Here is a 19,188-nt window from a genome sequence, read left to right on the forward strand (position 1 = left end):
GATGAGCTAACTGTTGTAGCATTAGCAGTTTTGTTACAAACGACTTCAATCACCTGCAACGCGCTGAAGTCGTAACTGGTAACTTTCAAGTGGGAAAAATACCAGGTACCAGGGCCTGGAACGCACCATGACTGTACACATACGAACAACAACTGACTGTTCACGTCTCCATTAACAAATAATTCACAGACCTGTTTCCTCAGTAGTTGTTGTAGTGCTCAGAGTGACCAGCAGGCGGCGGCACTGCGCTCCTCTCCGCACTAACAGCCTCTGAAGAAGCCTCAGCTGGAGCCTGTCCTCTCGGTCCTCTCGCCCCGTGACCAGCACAAACAGAAACATGGCGAGTGCGGAGCAGCTCAGCGGGCCGTCCCTGGAGCCCGGGGCCGGGCCTGGACACGCTCTGCCCGGGTCTGTGGAGGCGCTGTTCCCCGCGGGCCCGGGGGACGAGGACCCGGAGCTGGCCCGCCTCACGGAGCGAGTGCGCGGCTGGCTGTCGCAGTACGAGCCGCTGCTGCTGTGGCTCCAGCGGCTGTTGGTCTGGGAGAGGCCCGTGTACAGCGTGTCCGCGGCCGTCACCCTCAACACGCTCTTCTGGTACCGCACTTTCACTCCTTTAAGGCTTTATTACAGCTTTTATTCAGAGGGAAAGGCCGCTGCTCTGCGGGACAACAATCAGTCCGGTTAGTTTAGCTAATCCCGTGTCTGTAGCAGCGGCTAACGGCCCAAGCTAACGTGTTTACAACAACAAAACAAGCTAATGTCACGCTTTATTTCACAATCTCACAGAGCTGCATGAGAGAACCTCCTTGATCTTCATCAGTAACATTCAGACACTTCTACATTAACTATAGAGTAACAACACAACGAGCTAATGTCACGCTTTATTTCACAATCTCACAGAGTTGTATTAGAATATTCTCCTTTATCTTTTAGGCACTTCTGTAATTACCGTTTTATGCACGTGGGTTTCCGTTTATTAACTCCTCATTATTATGTTTAAATACCTGTCACCTGCAAAAAACATTTATTATCGCATTTATTATGTATTTCTACCATTTAAAAATAATGTTTGCTTGATATATATGCAAATCTAAAGTGCTACATATGACCAGTGACTAAAATATTTTGGTAAAAGTTATATTTTTCTGACTGAAATGAGGCTGAAACTAAATTGAAACTTTTTTCTGAGACTAAACCTGTGACGAAGAGACTAAAATCATCCACACTTCACTGACAGTTTCAAAGAGCCTCATTTAAATGCACCAAATGTGATTGTAATACATATTATGCATTTATAAAATGTATTACAATCACATTTGGTGCATTTAAATGAGGTTAAGTTGACAAAATCTCAGCTAAAACTACATTAAGATATGTGTCAAATGTAAACTTTAAAGTGCTTATGGCAGATTTGAATCTGTTTGTAATTATGTCTGAAAACATCTGTTGTTGTTTCAGTGAAGCAGCGATTTAATAAAGAAAAGTTGTTATTTTTATCCGTACGACATCGATACTCTTGGTCCTTTGTTTGATTGTAGTTTCTGCAGTGAGTACGACCGGCCTGTGCTTCTGACTGGAGGACAGTCCTGATGTTTATTTTGATAAATGGTTATAAATGTGTTGTTTAAAGGAGCACTTCTAACTTCCTCGTCAGCTGCAGAAGTTCAGAGTAAAAGTCGTTGAAGCCGTAAATAGCGCCGTAAAAGCTAAATTACTGTAGTACTCGTGCTAGTGTCAGTCTGAGCAGCTGGACCCGACACCGAGTTACGCTGACGAGAACATTGCACTGGAAAAAAACCCACACATTCCTTTACCAGCCGAAAACTGAAACTTCAACAAGACAGTTCTCCTCGTTCACGATTTGATTTCTCTCTCAGGCTGATCTCGTCCACGTCTTTGCGGCCGCTCTTCCTCCTGAGCGTGTCTCTGCTCGGGCTGATGCTGCTGGAGCGATGGAAGCACAAGCTGCCCCTGTGCAACGGTAAAGGACTACACAAACATCTACCAAAAACTACAAAACCCAGAGACACTTTAACCTCTAACGGTAAAGGACTACACCAACATCTACCAAAAACTACAAAACCCAGAGACACTTTAACCTCTAACGGTAAAGGACTACACAAACATCTACCAAAAACTACAAAACCCAGAGACACTTTAACCTCTGACGGTAAAGGACTACACAAACATCTACCAAAAACTACAAAACCCAGAGACACTTTAACCTCTAACGGTAAAGGACTACACAAACATCTACCAAAAACTACAAAACCCAGAGACACTTTAACCTCTGTAACGGTAAAGGACTACACAAACATCTACCAAAAACTACAAAACCCAGAGACACTTTAACCTCTAACGGTAAAGGACTACACAAACATCTACCAAAAACTACAAAACCCAGAGACACTTTAACCTCTAACGGTAAAGGACTACACAAACATCTACCAAAAACTACAAAACCCAGAGACACTTTAACCTCTGTAACGGTAAAGGACTACACAAACATCTACCAAAAACTACAAAACCCAGAGACACTTTAACCTCTAACGGTAAAGGACTACACAAACATCTACCAAAAACTACAAAACCCAGAGACACTTTAACCTCTGTAACGGTAAAGGACTACACAAACATCTACCAAAAACTACAAAACCCAGAGACACTATAACCTCTGTAACGGTAAAGGACTACACAAACATCTACCAAAAACTACAAAACCCAGAGACACTTTAACCTCTGTAACGGTAAAGGACTACACAAACATCTACCAAAAACTACAAAACCCAGAGACACTATAACCTCTGTAACGGTAAAGGACTACACAAACATCTACCAAAAACTACAAAACCCAGAGACACTTTAACCTCTGTAACGGTAAAGGACTACACAAACATCTACCAAAAACTACAAAACCCAGAGACACTTTAACCTCTGTAACGGTAAAGGACTACACAAACATCTACCAAAAACTACAAAACCCAGAGACACTTTAACCTCTAACGGTAAAGGACTACACAAACATCTACCAAAAACTACAAAACCCAGAGACACTATAACCTCTAACGGTAAAGGACTACACAAACATCTACCAAAAACTACAAAACCCAGAGACACTTTAACCTCTGACGGTAAAGGACTACACAAACATCTACTAAAAACTACAAAACCCAGAGACACTTTAACCTCTGTAACGGTAAAGGACTACACAAACATCTACCAAAAACTACAAAACCCAGAGACACTTTAACCTCTAACGGTAAAGGACTACACAAACATCTACCAAAAACTACAAAACCCAGAGACACTTTAACCTCTAACGGTAAAGGACTACACAAACATCTACCAAAAACTACAAAACCCAGAGACACTTTAACCTCTGTAACGGTAAAGGACTACACAAACATCTACCAAAAACTACAAAACCCAGAGACACTTTAACCTCTAACGGTAAAGGACTACACAAACATCTACCAAAAACTACAAAACCCAGAGACACTTTAACCTCTGACGGTAAAGGACTACACAAACATCTACCAAAAACTACAAAACCCAGAGACACTTTAACCTCTGTAATGGTAAAGGACTACACAAACATCTACCAAAAACTACAAAACCCAGAGACACTTTAACCTCTGTAACGGTAAAGGACTACACAAACATCTACCAAAAACTACAAAACCCAGAGACACTTTAACCTCTAACAGTAAAGGACTACACAAACATCTACCAAAAACTACAAAACCCAGAGACACTTTAACCTCTGTAACGGTAAAGGACTACACAAACATCTACCAAAAACTACAAAACTCAGAGACACTTTAACCTCTAGCGGTAAAGGACTACAAAAACATCTACCAAAAACTACAAAACCCAGAGACACTTTAACCTCTAACGGTAAAGGACTACACAAACATCTACCAAAAACTACAAAACCCAGAGACACTTTAACCTCTGTAATGGTAAAGGACTACACAAACATCTACCAAAAACTACAAAACCCAGAGACACTTTAACCTCTAACGGTAAAGGACTACACAAACATCTACCAAAAACTACAAAACCCAGAGACACTTTAACCTCTGTAACGGTAAAGGACTACACAAACATCTACCAAAAACTACAAAACCCAGAGACACTTTAACCTCTGTAACGGTAAAGGACTACACAAACATCTACCAAAAACTACAAAACCCAGAGACACTTTAACCTCTAACGGTAAAGGACTACACAAACATCTACCAAAAACTACAAAACCCAGAGACACTTTAACCTCTGTAATGGTAAAGGACTACACAAACATCTACCAAAAACTACAAAACCCAGAGACACTTTAACCTCTAACGGTAAAGGACTACACAAACATCTACCAAAAACTACAAAACCCAGAGACACTTTAACCTCTGTAACGGTAAAGGACTACACAAACATCTACCAAAAACTACAAAACCCAGAGACACTATAACCTCTGTAACGGTAAAGGACTACACAAACATCTACCAAAAACTACAAAACCCAGAGACACTTTAACCTCTGTAACGGTAAAGGACTACACAAACATCTACCAAAAACTACAAAACCCAGAGACACTATAACCTCTGTAACGGTAAAGGACTACACAAACATCTACCAAAAACTACAAAACCCAGAGACACTTTAACCTCTGTAACGGTAAAGGACTACACAAACATCTACCAAAAACTACAAAACCCAGAGACACTTTAACCTCTGTAACGGTAAAGGACTACACAAACATCTACCAAAAACTACAAAACCCAGAGACACTTTAACCTCTAACGGTAAAGGACTACACAAACATCTACCAAAAACTACAAAACCCAGAGACACTATAACCTCTAACGGTAAAGGACTACACAAACATCTACCAAAAACTACAAAACCCAGAGACACTTTAACCTCTGACGGTAAAGGACTACACAAACATCTACTAAAAACTACAAAACCCAGAGACACTTTAACCTCTGTAACGGTAAAGGACAACACAAACATCTACCAAAAACTACAAAACCCAGAGACACTTTAACCTCTAACGGTAAAGGACTACACAAACATCTACCAAAAACTACAAAACCCAGAGACACTTTAACCTCTGTAACGGTAAAGGACTACACAAACATCTACCAAAAACTACAAAACCCAGAGACACTTTAACCTCTAACGGTAAAGGACTACACAAACATCTACCAAAAACTACAAAACCCAGAGACACTTTAACCTCTGACGGTAAAGGACTACACAAACATCTACCAAAAACTACAAAACCCAGAGACACTTTAACCTCTGTAATGGTAAAGGACTACACAAACATCTACCAAAAACTACAAAACCCAGAGACACTTTAACCTCTGTAACGGTAAAGGACTACACAAACATCTACCAAAAACTACAAAACCCAGAGACACTTTAACCTCTAACAGTAAAGGACTACACAAACATCTACCAAAAACTACAAAACCCAGAGACACTTTAACCTCTGTAACGGTAAAGGACTACACAAACATCTACCAAAAACTACAAAACTCAGAGACACTTTAACCTCTAGCGGTAAAGGACTACAAAAACATCTACCAAAAACTACAAAACCCAGAGACACTTTAACCTCTAACGGTAAAGGACTACACAAACATCTACCAAAAACTACAAAACCCAGAGACACTTTAACCTCTGTAATGGTAAAGGACTACACAAACATCTACCAAAAACTACAAAACCCAGAGACACTTTAACCTCTAACGGTAAAGGACTACACAAACATCTACCAAAAACTACAAAACCCAGAGACACTTTAACCTCTGTAACGGTAAAGGACTACACAAACATCTACCAAAAACTACAAAACCCAGAGACACTTTAACCTCTGTAACGGTAAAGGACTACACAAACATCTACCAAAAACTACAAAACCCAGAGACACTTTAACCTCTAACGGTAAAGGACTACACAAACATCTACCAAAAACTACAAAACCCAGAGACACTTTAACCTCTGTAATGGTAAAGGACTACACAAACATCTACCAAAAACTACAAAACCCAGAGACACTTTAACCTCTAACGGTAAAGGACTACACAAACATCTACCAAAAACTACAAAACCCAGAGACACTTTAACCTCTAACGGTAAAGGACTACACAAACATCTACCAAAAACTACAAAACCCAGAGACACTTTAACCTCTGACGGTAAAGGACTACACAAACATCTACCAAAAACTACAAAACCCAGAGACACTTTAACCTCTAACGGTAAAGGACTACACAAACATCTACCAAAAACTACAAAACCCAGAGACACTTTAACCTCTAACGGTAAAGGACTACACAAACATCTACCAAAAACTACAAAACCCAGAGGCACTTTAACCTCTGTAACGGTAAAGGACTACACAAACATCTACCAAAAACTACAAAACCCAGAGACACTTTAAACTCTGTAACAGTAAAGGACTACACAAACATCTACCAAAAACTACAAAACCCAGAGACACTTTAACCTCTAACGGTAAAGGACTACACAAACATCTACCAAAAACTACAAAACCCAGAGACACTTTAACGGTAAAGGACTACAAAAACAAAACTACAAAACCCAGAGTTAAACTGAAAAACATTGCAATATCTGTCTTACTTTGACTTTCTGAGTGGACCCTATTGTACATGTTTATAGGGGAGGTGAAACTGGAGGATTTTCTAACCTTTTTTTCCTATTTGTCCAGTGCAACAGGCAGAAACTCCACCCAAACCAAGGTGAGTGATTCCACACATACCAACACAGTAGTCGCAGTCCTTGTTGTAGTACTTGTTGTAGTACTTGTTGTAGTACTTGTTGTAGTACTTGTTGTAGTACTTGTTGTAGTACTTGTTGTAGTACTTGTTGTAGTACTTGTTGTAGTAGTAGTTGTAGTAGTTCCCTGCAGACTCTGGTTTTGTCAGTGCTTTGCCTCTCAGCGCTGCAGACTAAAGAATGTTCCAGAGTTTATAATCATAATAATCAGAGAAAAATATTTAAACAATGTGCGGTATTTCTGTTATTTGACTTGTTTTCCTCAGCGTCTTTGTAGAGACATGCTAAAGCCTGTAGTTTGACTGTGTCCTCCACAGAGGGACGGAGCTGGAGCCTCGTCTCCTCAGTGTCTTTGTAGAGACATGCTAAAGCCTGTAGTTTCACTGTGTCCTCCACAGAGGGACGGAGCCTCGTCTCCTCAGTGTCTTTGTAGAGACATGCTAAAGCCTGTAGTTTCACTGTGTCCTCCACAGAGGGACGGAGCCTCGTCTCCTCAGTGTCTTTGTAGAGACATGCTAAAGCCTGTAGTTTGACTGTGTCCTCCACAGAGGGACGGAGCTGGAGCCTCGTCTCCTCAGTGTCTTTGTAGAGACATGCTAAAGCCTGTAGTTTCACTGTGTCCTCCACAGAGGGACGGAGCTGGAGCCTCGTCTCCTCAGTGTCTTTGTAGAGACATGCTAAAGCCTGTAGTTTGACTGTGTCCTCCACAGAGGGACGGAGCTGGAGCCTCGTCTCCTCAGTGTCTTTGTAGAGACATGCTAAAGCCTGTAGTTTCACTGTCCTCCACAGAGGGACGGAGCTGGAGCCTCGTCTCCTCAGTGTCTTTGTAGAGACATGCTAAAGCCTGTAGTTTGACTGTGTCCTCCACAGAGGGACGGAGCTGGAGCCTCGTCTCCTCAGTGTCCTTGTAGAGACATGCTAAAGCCTGTAGTTTGACTGTCCTCCACAGAGGGACGGAGCCTCGTCTCCTCAGTGTCTTTGTAGAGACATGCTAAAGCCTGTAGTTTCACTGTGTCCTCCACAGAGGGACGGAGCTGGAGCCTCGTCTCCTCAGTGTCTTTGTAGAGACATGCTAAAGCCTGTAGTTTGACTGTCCTCCACAGAGGGACGGAGCCTCGTCTCCTCAGTGTCTTTGTAGAGACATGCTAAAGCCTGTAGTTTGACTGTATCCTCCAGAGGGACGGAGCTGGAGCCTCGTCTCCTCAGTGTCTTTGTAGAGACATGCTAAAGCCTGTAGTTTGACTGTATCCTCCAGAGGGACGGAGCTGGAGCCTCGTCTCCTCAGTGTCTTTGTAGAGACATGCTAAAGCCTGTAGTTTGACTGTGTCCTCCACAGAGGGACGGAGCCTCGTCTCCTCAGTGTCTTTGTAGAGACATGCTAAAGCCTGTAGTTTGACTGTGTCCTCCACAGAGGGACGGAGCTGGAGCCTCGTCTCCTCAGTGTCTTTGTAGAGACATGCTAAAGCCTGTAGTTTGACTGTGTCCTCCACAGAGGGACGGAGCTGGAGCCTCGTCTCCTCAGTGTCTTTGTAGAGACATGCTAAAGCCTGTAGTTTCACTGTCCTCCACAGAGGGACGGAGCCTCGTCTCCTCAGTGTCTTTGTAGAGACATGCTAAAGCCTGTAGTTTGACTGTGTCCTCCACAGAGGGACGGAGCTGGAGCCTCGTCTCCTCAGTGTCTTTGTAGAGACATGCTAAAGCCTGTAGTTTGACTGTGTCCTCCACAGAGGGACGGAGCTGGAGCCTCGTCTCCTCAGTGTCTTTGTAGAGACATGCTAAAGCCTGTAGTTTCACTGTCCTCCACAGAGGGACGGAGCCTCGTCTCCTCAGTGTCTTTGTAGAGACATGCTAAAGCCTGTAGTTTCACTGTCCTCCACAGAGGGACGGAGCTGGAGCCTCGTCTCCTCAGTGTCCTTGTAGAGACATGCTAAAGCCTGTAGTTTGACTGTGTCCTCCACAGAGGGACGGAGCTGGAGCCTCGTCTCCTCAGTGTCTTTGTAGAGACATGCTAAAGCCTGTAGTTTGACTGTGTCCTCCACAGAGGGACGGAGCTGGAGCCTCGTCTCCTCAGCGTCCCAGAGCTGTCTCTGCATTTGGCCGACAGTTATCGGACCTGCTGCCTTTACCTGCAGGAGACGCTGCAGTACAAACGCCACAACCACGGAAAGGTGACTACTCTACAGCCTTTACACTGCCCCGCCTGCGTCTCCATAAGCTGATGTCACTGTCCTGTGTGTGCAGTTCTGCGCCGCCATGTGCAGCGGCTGCCTGGCACTCGCGGCCGTCGGGCACTACGTCCCTGGAGTCATGATCTCCTACATCATCGGTGAGAAGCATTATTGTGTCAAAGTACTTTCGATCTAGAACTGCAATACTTAACTTACCACTGAAACCCCACATCATGATTTAAACATGTACTCGTTTAGACGGGAGAAATCCTGGTCTCCCTGAAGCGAGTGACGGGACTGTCCCGGGTTTAGCAGCTGCTCTAATCTCGGGTGTAACATCGTGATCATTATCTCCAACTGGTTTTTCCGGTTGCAGAATTGTCCTGTAAACACTCTGGGTCAGATACAGACTGATAAGAGCTGCTAAACCTGTAGGTCACGGCTCTACAAAGGTGTTACGGGGGATTCTCCTGGACTGGTTTAAAATCTGAGCTTTGGAACGTGTAAATCATACAGTGAACGGGCGTCTTAATCTGAAGAATGCGAACAGTGGAGCTTCACAATCCATTACTATGTTCATTTAGATTTAGTCAAGCACAGACATGTTCCTCAACAACACGAGACTCAAACTGTCACTGAACTGCCACATGTTTTTACTCCCTTCCTTCAGTTTTGATCCAAGTGACTTTGACTTTAGTTTTAGTCCCAGAAACCTGACCCTGACCAAACCTTTGTGTCCAGTGCTGAGTGTGCTGCTGTGGCCGCTGGTGGTTTACCATGAGCTGATCCAGAGGATGTACACGGGCCTGGAACCCATCTTCATGAAGCTGGAGTACAGCATGAAGGGCGAGACGGAGCGGCGCACGCACGACAAGAGGAGTGAGTCTGAAAACACCAGAAAAACACAACGAAAACATGATAAAAACACCAGAAAAACACCATAAAACATGCTGAAAACACGACAAGAGGAGTGAGTCTGAAAACACCAGAAAACACCAGAAAAACATGATAAAAACACCAGAAAAACACCATAAAAACATGCTGAAAACACGACAAGAGGAGTGAGTCTGAAAACACCAGAAAACACCAGAAAACACCATAAAAACACAACGAAAACATGATAAAAACACCATAAAAACATGCTGAAAACACGACAAGAGGAGTGAGTCTGAAAACACCACCAAAACACCAGGAAAACATGATAAAAACACCATAAAAACACCATAAAAACATCCTGAAAACACAACGAGGAGTGAGTCTGAAACCACCATGAAAACACCATAAAAACATGATTAAAACACCATAAAACACCATTAAAAAAACAACGAAAACATGATAAAAACACCATAAAAACATGCTGAAAACACGACGAGGAGTGAGTCTGAAAACACCACCAAAACACCATTAAAACATGATAAAAACACCATAAAAACACCATAAAAACATGATAAAAACACCATAAAAACACCATAAAAACATGCTGAAAACACGACGAGGAGTGAGTCTGAAAACACCATTAAAACACCATAAAATAATTTAGACAAAGAGTTGTTTTTGAATCCCGATGTGAAATGCTGTTTGTAATGTTTGTTTTTTTTAGAGGTGAAGAAGGAGCTGGAGGGAGAACCTCGAGCGGAGACGGAGAGCGAGAGCGAAGAGGAGGAGGAGGAGCTGTGCTGCTTCGCTCCCACGGTAAATACACCAGACAGCACAGTATATCTACTACTGCCTACTACTGCTCCAACTACTGCCTACTTCAGTACTACTGCTCCAACTACTGCCGACTACTGCTCCAACTACTGCCTACTACTGCCTACTTCAGTACTACTGCTCCGACTACTGCCGACTACTGCTCCAACTACTGCCGACTACTGCCGACTACTGCCTACTACTGCCTACTACTGCCTACTTCAGTACTACTGCTCCAACTACTGCCTACTACTGCTCCAACTACTGCCGACTACTGCCTACTTCAGTCTACTTCAGTACTACTGCTCCAACTACTGCCTACTTCAGTACTACTGCTCCAACTACTGCTCCAACTACGGCCTACTACTGCTCCAACTACTGCCTACTACTGCCTACTACTGCCTACTACTGCCTACTTCAGTACTACTGCTCCAACTACTGCCGACTACTGCTCCAACTACTGCCTACTACTGCCTACTTCAGTCTACTTCAGTACTACTGCTCCAACTACTGCTCCAACTACTGCCTACTACTGCTCCAACTACTGCCTACTACTGCCTACTACTGCCTACTACTGCCTACTTCAGTCTACTTCAGTACTACTGCTCCAACTACTGCTCCAACTACTGCCTACTACTGCTCCAACTACTGCCTACTACTGCCTACTACTGCCTACTTCAGTACTACTGCTCCAACTACTGCCGACTACTGCTCCAACTACTGCCTACTACTGCCTACTTCAGTCTACTTCAGTACTACTGCTCCAACTACTGCTCCAACTACTGCCTACTACTGCTCCAACTACTGCCTACTACTGCCTACTACTGCCTACTACTGCCTACTTCAGTCTACTTCAGTACTACTGCTCCAACTACTGCTCCAACTACTGCCTACTACTGCTCCAACTACTGCCTACTACTGCCTACTACTGCCTACTACTGCCTACTTCAGTACTACTGCTCCAACTACTGCCGACTACTGCTCCAACTACTGCCTACTACTGCCTACTTCAGTCTACTTCAGTACTACTGCTCCAACTACTGCTCCAACTACTGCCTACTACTGCTCCAACTACTGCCTACTACTGCCTACTACTGCCTACTACTGCCTACTTCAGTCTACTTCAGTACTACTGCTCCAACTACTGCTCCAACTACTGCCTACTACTGCTCCAACTACTGCCTACTACTGCCTACTACTGCCTACTTCAGTACTACTGCTCCAACTACTGCCGACTACTGCCGACTACTGCCTACTACTGCCTACTTCAGTACTACTGCTCCAACTACTGCCTACTACTGCTCCAACTACTGCCGACTACTGCTCCAACTACTGCCTACTACTGCTCCAACTACTGCCTACTACTGCCTACTACTGCTCTAACTACTGCCTACTACTGCCTACTTCAGTCTACTTCAGTACTACTGCTCCAACTACTGCCTACTTCAGTACTACTGCTCCAACTACTGCCGACTACTGCTCCAACTACTGCCTACTACTGCTCCAACTACTGCCTACTACTGCTCCAACTACTGCCTACTACTGCTCCAACTACTGCCTACTACTGCCTACTTCAGTACTACTGCTCCAACTACTGCCGACTACTGCTCCAACTACTGCCTACTACTGCTCCAACTACTGCCTACTACTGCTCCAACTACTGCCTACTACTGCCTACTTCAGTACTACTGCTCCAACTACTGCCGACTACTGCTCCAACTACTGCCTACTACTGCCTACTTCAGTACTACTGCTCCAACTACTGCCTACTACTGCCTACTACTGCCAACTTCAGTACTACTGCTCCAACTACTGCCTACTACTGCCGACTTCAGTACTACTGCTCCAACTACTGCCTACTACTGCCTACTACTGCTCCAACTACTGCCGACTACTGCTAACCAGTTCTCTGTGTCTGACCTGGGTTTGTGTCTGACCTGGGTTTGTGTCTGACCTGGGTTTGTGTCTGACCTGGGTTTGTGTCTGACCTGGGTTTGTGTCTGACCTGGGTTTGTGTCTGACCTGGGTTCGTGTCTGACCTGGGTTTGTGTCTGACCTGGGTTTGTGTCTGACCTGGGTTTGTGTCTGACCTGGGTTAGTGTCTGACCTGGGTCTGTGTCTGACCTGGGTTTGTGTCTGACCTGGGTTCGTGTCTGACCTGGGTTCGTGTCTGACCTCAGGTGGACGTGAAGACCACGGCTCTGGCCATGGCCATCACAGACTCGGAGCTCTCGGATGAAGAGGCGTCCATTTTGGAAAGCGGCGGTTTCTCCGTCTCCAGGGCGACCACGCCGCAGCTCACCGACGTCTCCGAGGGTCAGTGGAGTTCATCCCTAAACCACACAGGTCAAAGTTCGTGGTATTTCAGGAACTTCATCATTTAAGCCGTCCTGTCTTTAAAGGAAGAAAAACATTTAGGTCTCGGTTCGATTCATTTCCAAAATTATTGAGAATGTTTGATCCTGGACAGAAAGAGCCTTTAGAGCCGGCGCTAACTGAGCAGTAAAAGTACAGTACAAGTATCTGGCCTTAGCAGTAGAAGTACCTGGCATCAGTAGTCGTATACTTCAGTAGTAGTATACTTCAGTAGTAGTATACTTCAATAGTAGTATACTTCAGTAGTACTTCAGTAGTACTTGAGTGGTCCTGGTTCAGACGGGTTGTGTCTCGTGTCTTCAGACCTGGACCAGCAGAGCGTCTTCTCTGACCCAGAGGAGTCTTACCTCCGGGACCTGCCTGAGTTTCCGTCGGTGGAGAGGTGGTCCCCCTATGTGGACCCCCCAGATCCTTCTGCTCTTCCCCCCCGGGCCCCCCAGGCCAACCCCGCCCAGCCCAGAGCACCGTCTGAGGTGGAGCCGCTCAGCCCCACCTCCCTGCTCTTCCAGCACCTCGCCTCCCCGCTGCACTTCGTCAACACGCACTTCAATGGACACGCCCACACGCAGGTACACGCCCACACGCAGGTACACGCCCACACGCAGGTACACGCCCACACGCAGGTACACGCCCACACGCAGGTACACGCCCACACGCAGGTACACGCCCACACGCAGGTACACGCCCACACGCAGGTACACGCCCAGGTATACGCCCACACGCCCACACGCCCAGGTACACGCCCACACGCCCACACGCAGGTACACGCCCACACACGCAGGTACACGCCCACACGCAGGTACACGCCCACACACGCAGGTACACGCCCACACGCAGGTACACGCCCACACGCCCAGGTACACGCCCACACGCAGGTACACGCCCACACGCAGGTACACGCCCACACGCAGGTACACGCCCACACGCAGGTACACGCCCACACACGCAGGTACACGCCCACACGCAGGTACACGCCCACACGCCCAGGTACACGCCCACACACAGGTACACGCCCACACGCAGGTACACGCCCACACACGCAGGTACACGCCCACACGCAGGTACACGCCCACACGCAGGTACACGCCCACACACGCAGGTACATGCAGGTACACGCCCACACGCCCAGGTACACGCCCACACGCAGGTACACGCCCACACACAGGTACACGCCCACACGCAGGTACACGCCCCCACGCAGGTACACGCCCACACGCAGGTACACGCCCAGGTACACGCCCACACGCAGGTACACGCCCACACGCAGGTACACGCCCACACGCAGGTACACGCCCACACGCCCAGGTATACGCCCACACGCAGGTACACGCCCAGGTACACGCCCACACGCAGGTACACGCCCACACGCCCAGGTACACGCCCAGGTACACGCCCACACGCAGGTACACGCCCACACGCAGGTACACGCTCACACGCAGGTACACGCCCACACGCAGGTACACGCCCACACGCAGGTACACGCCCACACGCAGGTACATGCAGGTACACGCCCACACGCAGGTACACGCCCACACGCAGGTACACGCCCACACGCAGGTACACGCCCACACACGCAGGTATACGCCCACACGCAGGTACACGCCCACACGCAGGTACACGCCCACACGCAGGTACACGCCCACACGCAGGTACATGCAGGTACACGCCCACACGCAGGTACACGCCCACACGCAGGTACACGCCCACACGCAGGTACACGCCCACACACGCAGGTACACGCCCACACGCAGGTACACGCCCACACGCAGGTACACGCCCACACACGCAGGTACATGCAGGTACACGCCCACACGCCCAGGTACACGCCCACACGCAGGTACACGCCCACACACAGGTACACGCCCACACGCAGGTACACGCCCCCACGCAGGTACACGCCCACACGCAGGTACACGCCCAGGTACACGCCCACACGCAGGTACACGCCCACACGCAGGTACACGCCCACACGCAGGTACACGCCCACACGCAGGTACACGCCCACACGCAGGTACACGCCCAGGTACACGCCCACACGCAGGTACACGCCCACACGCCCAGGTACACGCCCAGGTACACGCCCACACGCAGGTACACGCCCACACGCAGGTACACGCTCACACGCAGGTACACGCCCACACGCAGGTACACGCCCACACGCAGGTACACGCCCACACGCAGGTACACGCCCACACGCAGGTACACGCCCACACGCAGGTACACGCCCAGGTACACGCCCACACACCCAGGTACACGCCCACACGCAGGTACACGCCCACACGCAGGTACACGCCCACACGCAGGTACACGCCCACACGCAGGTACACGCCCACACGCAGGTACACGCCCACACCCAGGTACACGCCCACACGCAGGTACACGCCCACACGCAGGTACACGCCCACACGCAGGTACACGCCCACACGCAGGTACACGCCCAGGTACACGCCCACACGCAGGTACACGCCCACACGCAGGTACACGCCCACACGCAGGTACACGCCCACACGCAGGTACACGCCCACACGCAGGTACACGCCCACACGCAGGTACACGCCCACACGCAGGTACACGCCCACACGCAGGTACACGCCCACACGCAGGTACACGCCCACACGCAGGTACACGCCCACACGCAGGTACACGCTCACACGCAGGTACACGCCCACACGCAGGTACACGCCCACACGCAGGTACACGCCCACACGCAGGTACACGCCCACACGCAGGTACACGCCCACACGCAGGTACACGCCCACACGCAGGTACACGCCCAGGTACACGCCCACACGCAGGTACACGCCCACACGCAGGTCCACGCCCAGGTACACGCCCACACGCAGGTACACGCCCACACGCAGGTACACGCCCACACGCAGGTACACGCCCACACGCAGGTACACGCCCAGGTACACGCCCACACACCCAGGTACACGCCCACACGCAGGTACACGCCCACACGCAGGTACACGCCCACACGCAGGTACACGCCCACACGCAGGTACACGCCCACACGCAGGTACACGCCCACACGCAGGTACACGCCCACACGCAGGTACACGCCCACACGCAGGTACACGCCCACACGCAGGTACACGCTCAGGTACACGCCCACACGCAGGTACACGCCCACACGCAGGTACACGCCCACACGCAGGTACACGCCCACACGCAGGTACACGCCCACACGCAGGTACACGCCCACACGCAGGTACACGCCCACACGCAGGTACACGCCCACACGCCCAGGTACACGCCCACACGCCCAGGTACACGCCCACACGCCCAGGTACACGCCCCCCACACGCAGGTACACGCCCACACGCAGGTACACGCCCACACGCAGGTACACGCCCACACGCCCAGGTACACGCCCACACGCCCAGGTACACGCCCACACGCCCAGGTACACGCCCACACACCCAGGTACACGCCCACACGCAGGTACACGCTCAGGTACACGCCCACACGCAGGTACACGCCCACACGCAGGTACACGCCCACACGCAGGTACACGCCCACACGCAGGTACACGCCCACACGCAGGTACACGCTCGGGTACACGCCCACACGCAGGTACACGCCCACACGCCCAGGTACACGCCCACACGCAGGTACACGCCCAGGTACACGCCCACACGCAGGTACACGCCCACACGCCCAGGTACACGCCCACACGCAGGTACACGCCCAGGTACACGCCCACACGCAGGTACACGCCCACACGCCCAGGTACACGCCCACACGCAGGTACACGCCCACACGCCCAGGTACACGCCCACACGCAGGTACACGCCCACACGCAGGTATTTTAAATATATAAAAAACAAGGAATGACCTAATCTTGACTGAATGTGCTTCATGAATGTGCTTCGTTGTTACCAAAGTGTTTCCTGTCACTGACGCCGTCTCGCCTCCACAGCCGCAGATCCAGGTCCAGACCGGAGTCCAGCCCCAGGTCCAGACGGAGGCGGAGTCTGAGCCCGAGACGGAGGCGGAGTCTGAGCCGATGGTGGAGGCGGCACAGCGCTCCCTGGAGGCTCTGAGTGAGGAGATCGTCTCCACCGCCATCTCTGCGGTGGTGCAGAACACGCTGTTCGCTCTGCTGCGCTCCAGCGAGGACAGCGAGGAGCCCACGCTCGCAGAGTTCCTCCCCGAGACTCTGGACACGCCCCCGAACGCCGAGGAGGAGGAGGAGGAGGAGGAGGAGGAGCGGGCGGAGGCGGGCGACGACGCGTTCGTCCCCTCCGAGTACGAAGACTTTGAGCTGTTGGACCAAAGTGAACTGGATCAGGCGGAGGAGGAGCTGAGCGCGGACACGACGCCCCGCCGCTCGTAGCTTCACTCGGAGACGCCGCCGCCGCAACACTAAAGATTTACCCAGAAAACACGCCCATGTTCTACCCACGCCGGGGTCACGAGGGGTCACAGTCCGGGGTCAGTCCGGGGTCAGACCTGAGGAGTCCACGCTTTTACCATCTGTAATAATATGACTGTTACCATGGAGATCCGCCATGTTTGCACAGACTCAATGTTTTAGTTTAAACAATAATCCAGGACGATCCCAAACTCTATAAACTGATCTGAGAAACATAATAACACGATCCCAAACTCTATAAACCGATCTGAGAAACATAATAACACGATCCCAAACTCTATAAACTGATCTGAGAAACATGACACGATCCCAAACTCTACAAACCGATCTGAGAAACATAATAACACGATCCCAAACTCTATAAACCGATCTGAGAAACATAACACGATCCCAAACTCTATAAACCGATCTGAGAAACATAATAACACGATCCCAAACTCTATAAACCGATCTGAGAAACATAACACGATCCCAAACTCTATAAACCGATCTGAGAAACATAACACGATCCCAAACTCTATAAACCGATCTGAGAAACATAATAACACGATCCCAAACTCTATAAACTGATCTGAGAAACATAACACGATCCCAAACTCTATAAACCGATCTGAGAAACATAATAACACGATCCCAAACTCTATAAACCGATCTGAGAAACATAATAACACGATCCCAAACTCTATAAACTGATCTGAGAAACATAATAACACGATCCCAAACTCTACAAACCGATCTGAGAAACATAACACGATCCCAAACTCTACAAACCGATCTGAGAAACATAATAACACGATCCCAAACTCTATAAACTGATCTGAGAAACATAATAACACGATCCCAAACTCTATAAACTGATCTGAGAAACATAATAACACGATCCCAAACTCTACAAACCGATCTGAGAAACATAACACGATCCCAAACTCTACAAACCGATCTGAGAAACATAATAACACGATCCCAAACTCTATAAACCGATCTGAGAAACATAACACGATCCCAAACTCTATAAACCGATCTGAGAAACATAACACGATCCCAAACTCTATAAACTGATCTGAGAAACATAACACGATCCCAAACTCTATAAACCGATCTGAGAAACATAACACGATCCCAAACTCTATAAACCGATCTGAGAAACATAACACGATCCCAAACTCTATAAACCGATCTGAGAAACATAATAACACGATCCCAAACTCTATAAACTGATCTGAGAAACATAACACGATCCCAAACTCTATAAACCGATCTGAGAAACATAACACGATCCCAAACTCTATAAACCGATCTGAGAAACATAATAACACGATCCCAAACTCTATAAACCGATCTGAGAAACATAACACGATCCCAAACTCTATAAACCGATCTGAGAAACATAACACGATCCCAAACTCTATAAACTGATCTGAGAAACATAATAACACGATCCCAAACTCTATAAACTGATCTGAGAAACATAACACGATCCCAAACTCTATAAACTGATCTGAGAAACATAATAACACGATCCCAAACTCTATAAACTGATCTGAGAAACATAATAACACGATCCCAAACTCTATAAACCGATCTGAGAAACATAATAACACGATCCCAAACTCTATAAACTGATCTGAGAAACATAACACGATCCCAAACTCTACAAACCGATCTGAGAAACATAACACGATCCCAAACTCTATAAACCGATCTGAGAAACATAACACGATCCCAAACTCTATAAACTGATCTGAGAAACATAACACGATCCCAAACTCTATA

The 19,188-nt window shown here is 48.2% G+C and overlaps 1 protein-coding gene across 2 annotated transcripts; it reads left to right on the plus strand.

The window, feature by feature from the left end:
* The first annotated feature begins 263 nt into the window (after positions 1–263).
* retreg2 (reticulophagy regulator family member 2) lies at positions 264–17,497 on the plus strand. Of its 2 annotated transcripts, none has more exons than XM_079581796.1 (10): positions 264–594; positions 1,878–1,981; positions 6,737–6,767; positions 8,846–8,972; positions 9,046–9,130; positions 9,714–9,851; positions 10,573–10,664; positions 12,842–13,013; positions 13,341–13,606; positions 16,960–17,497. In XM_079581796.1, the coding sequence occupies exons 1-10, from the start codon at positions 338–340 to the stop codon at positions 17,374–17,376; spliced, it is 1,689 nt and encodes a 562-aa protein (XP_079437922.1). In that variant the 5' UTR covers positions 264–337; the 3' UTR covers positions 17,377–17,497. The 2 variants fall into 2 exon arrangements, with proteins under 2 accessions (XP_079437922.1, XP_079437923.1); XM_079581797.1 differs by having other exon boundaries at positions 12,842–12,977.
* Positions 17,498–19,188: the final 1,691 nt, after the last annotated feature.

This window comes from Gobius niger (assembly GCF_951799975.1).
Source record: "Gobius niger genome assembly, chromosome: 23".
Lineage (NCBI taxonomy): Eukaryota > Metazoa > Chordata > Actinopteri > Gobiiformes > Gobiidae > Gobius > Gobius niger.

Excerpts from the sequence above, each read along its gene's own strand:
- retreg2 (XM_079581796.1), top strand. The coding sequence starts at position 338 with ATGGCGAGTGCGGAGCAGCTCAGCGGGCCGTCCCTGGAGCCCGGGGCC. Across the intron at positions 6,768-8,845 it reads GAAACTCCACCCAAACCAAG|AGGGACGGAGCTGGAGCCTC; the intron begins GTGAGTGATTCC and ends TGTCCTCCACAG. Across the intron at positions 13,014-13,340 it reads CCTAAACCACACAGGTCAAA|ACCTGGACCAGCAGAGCGTC; the intron begins GTTCGTGGTATT and ends TCGTGTCTTCAG.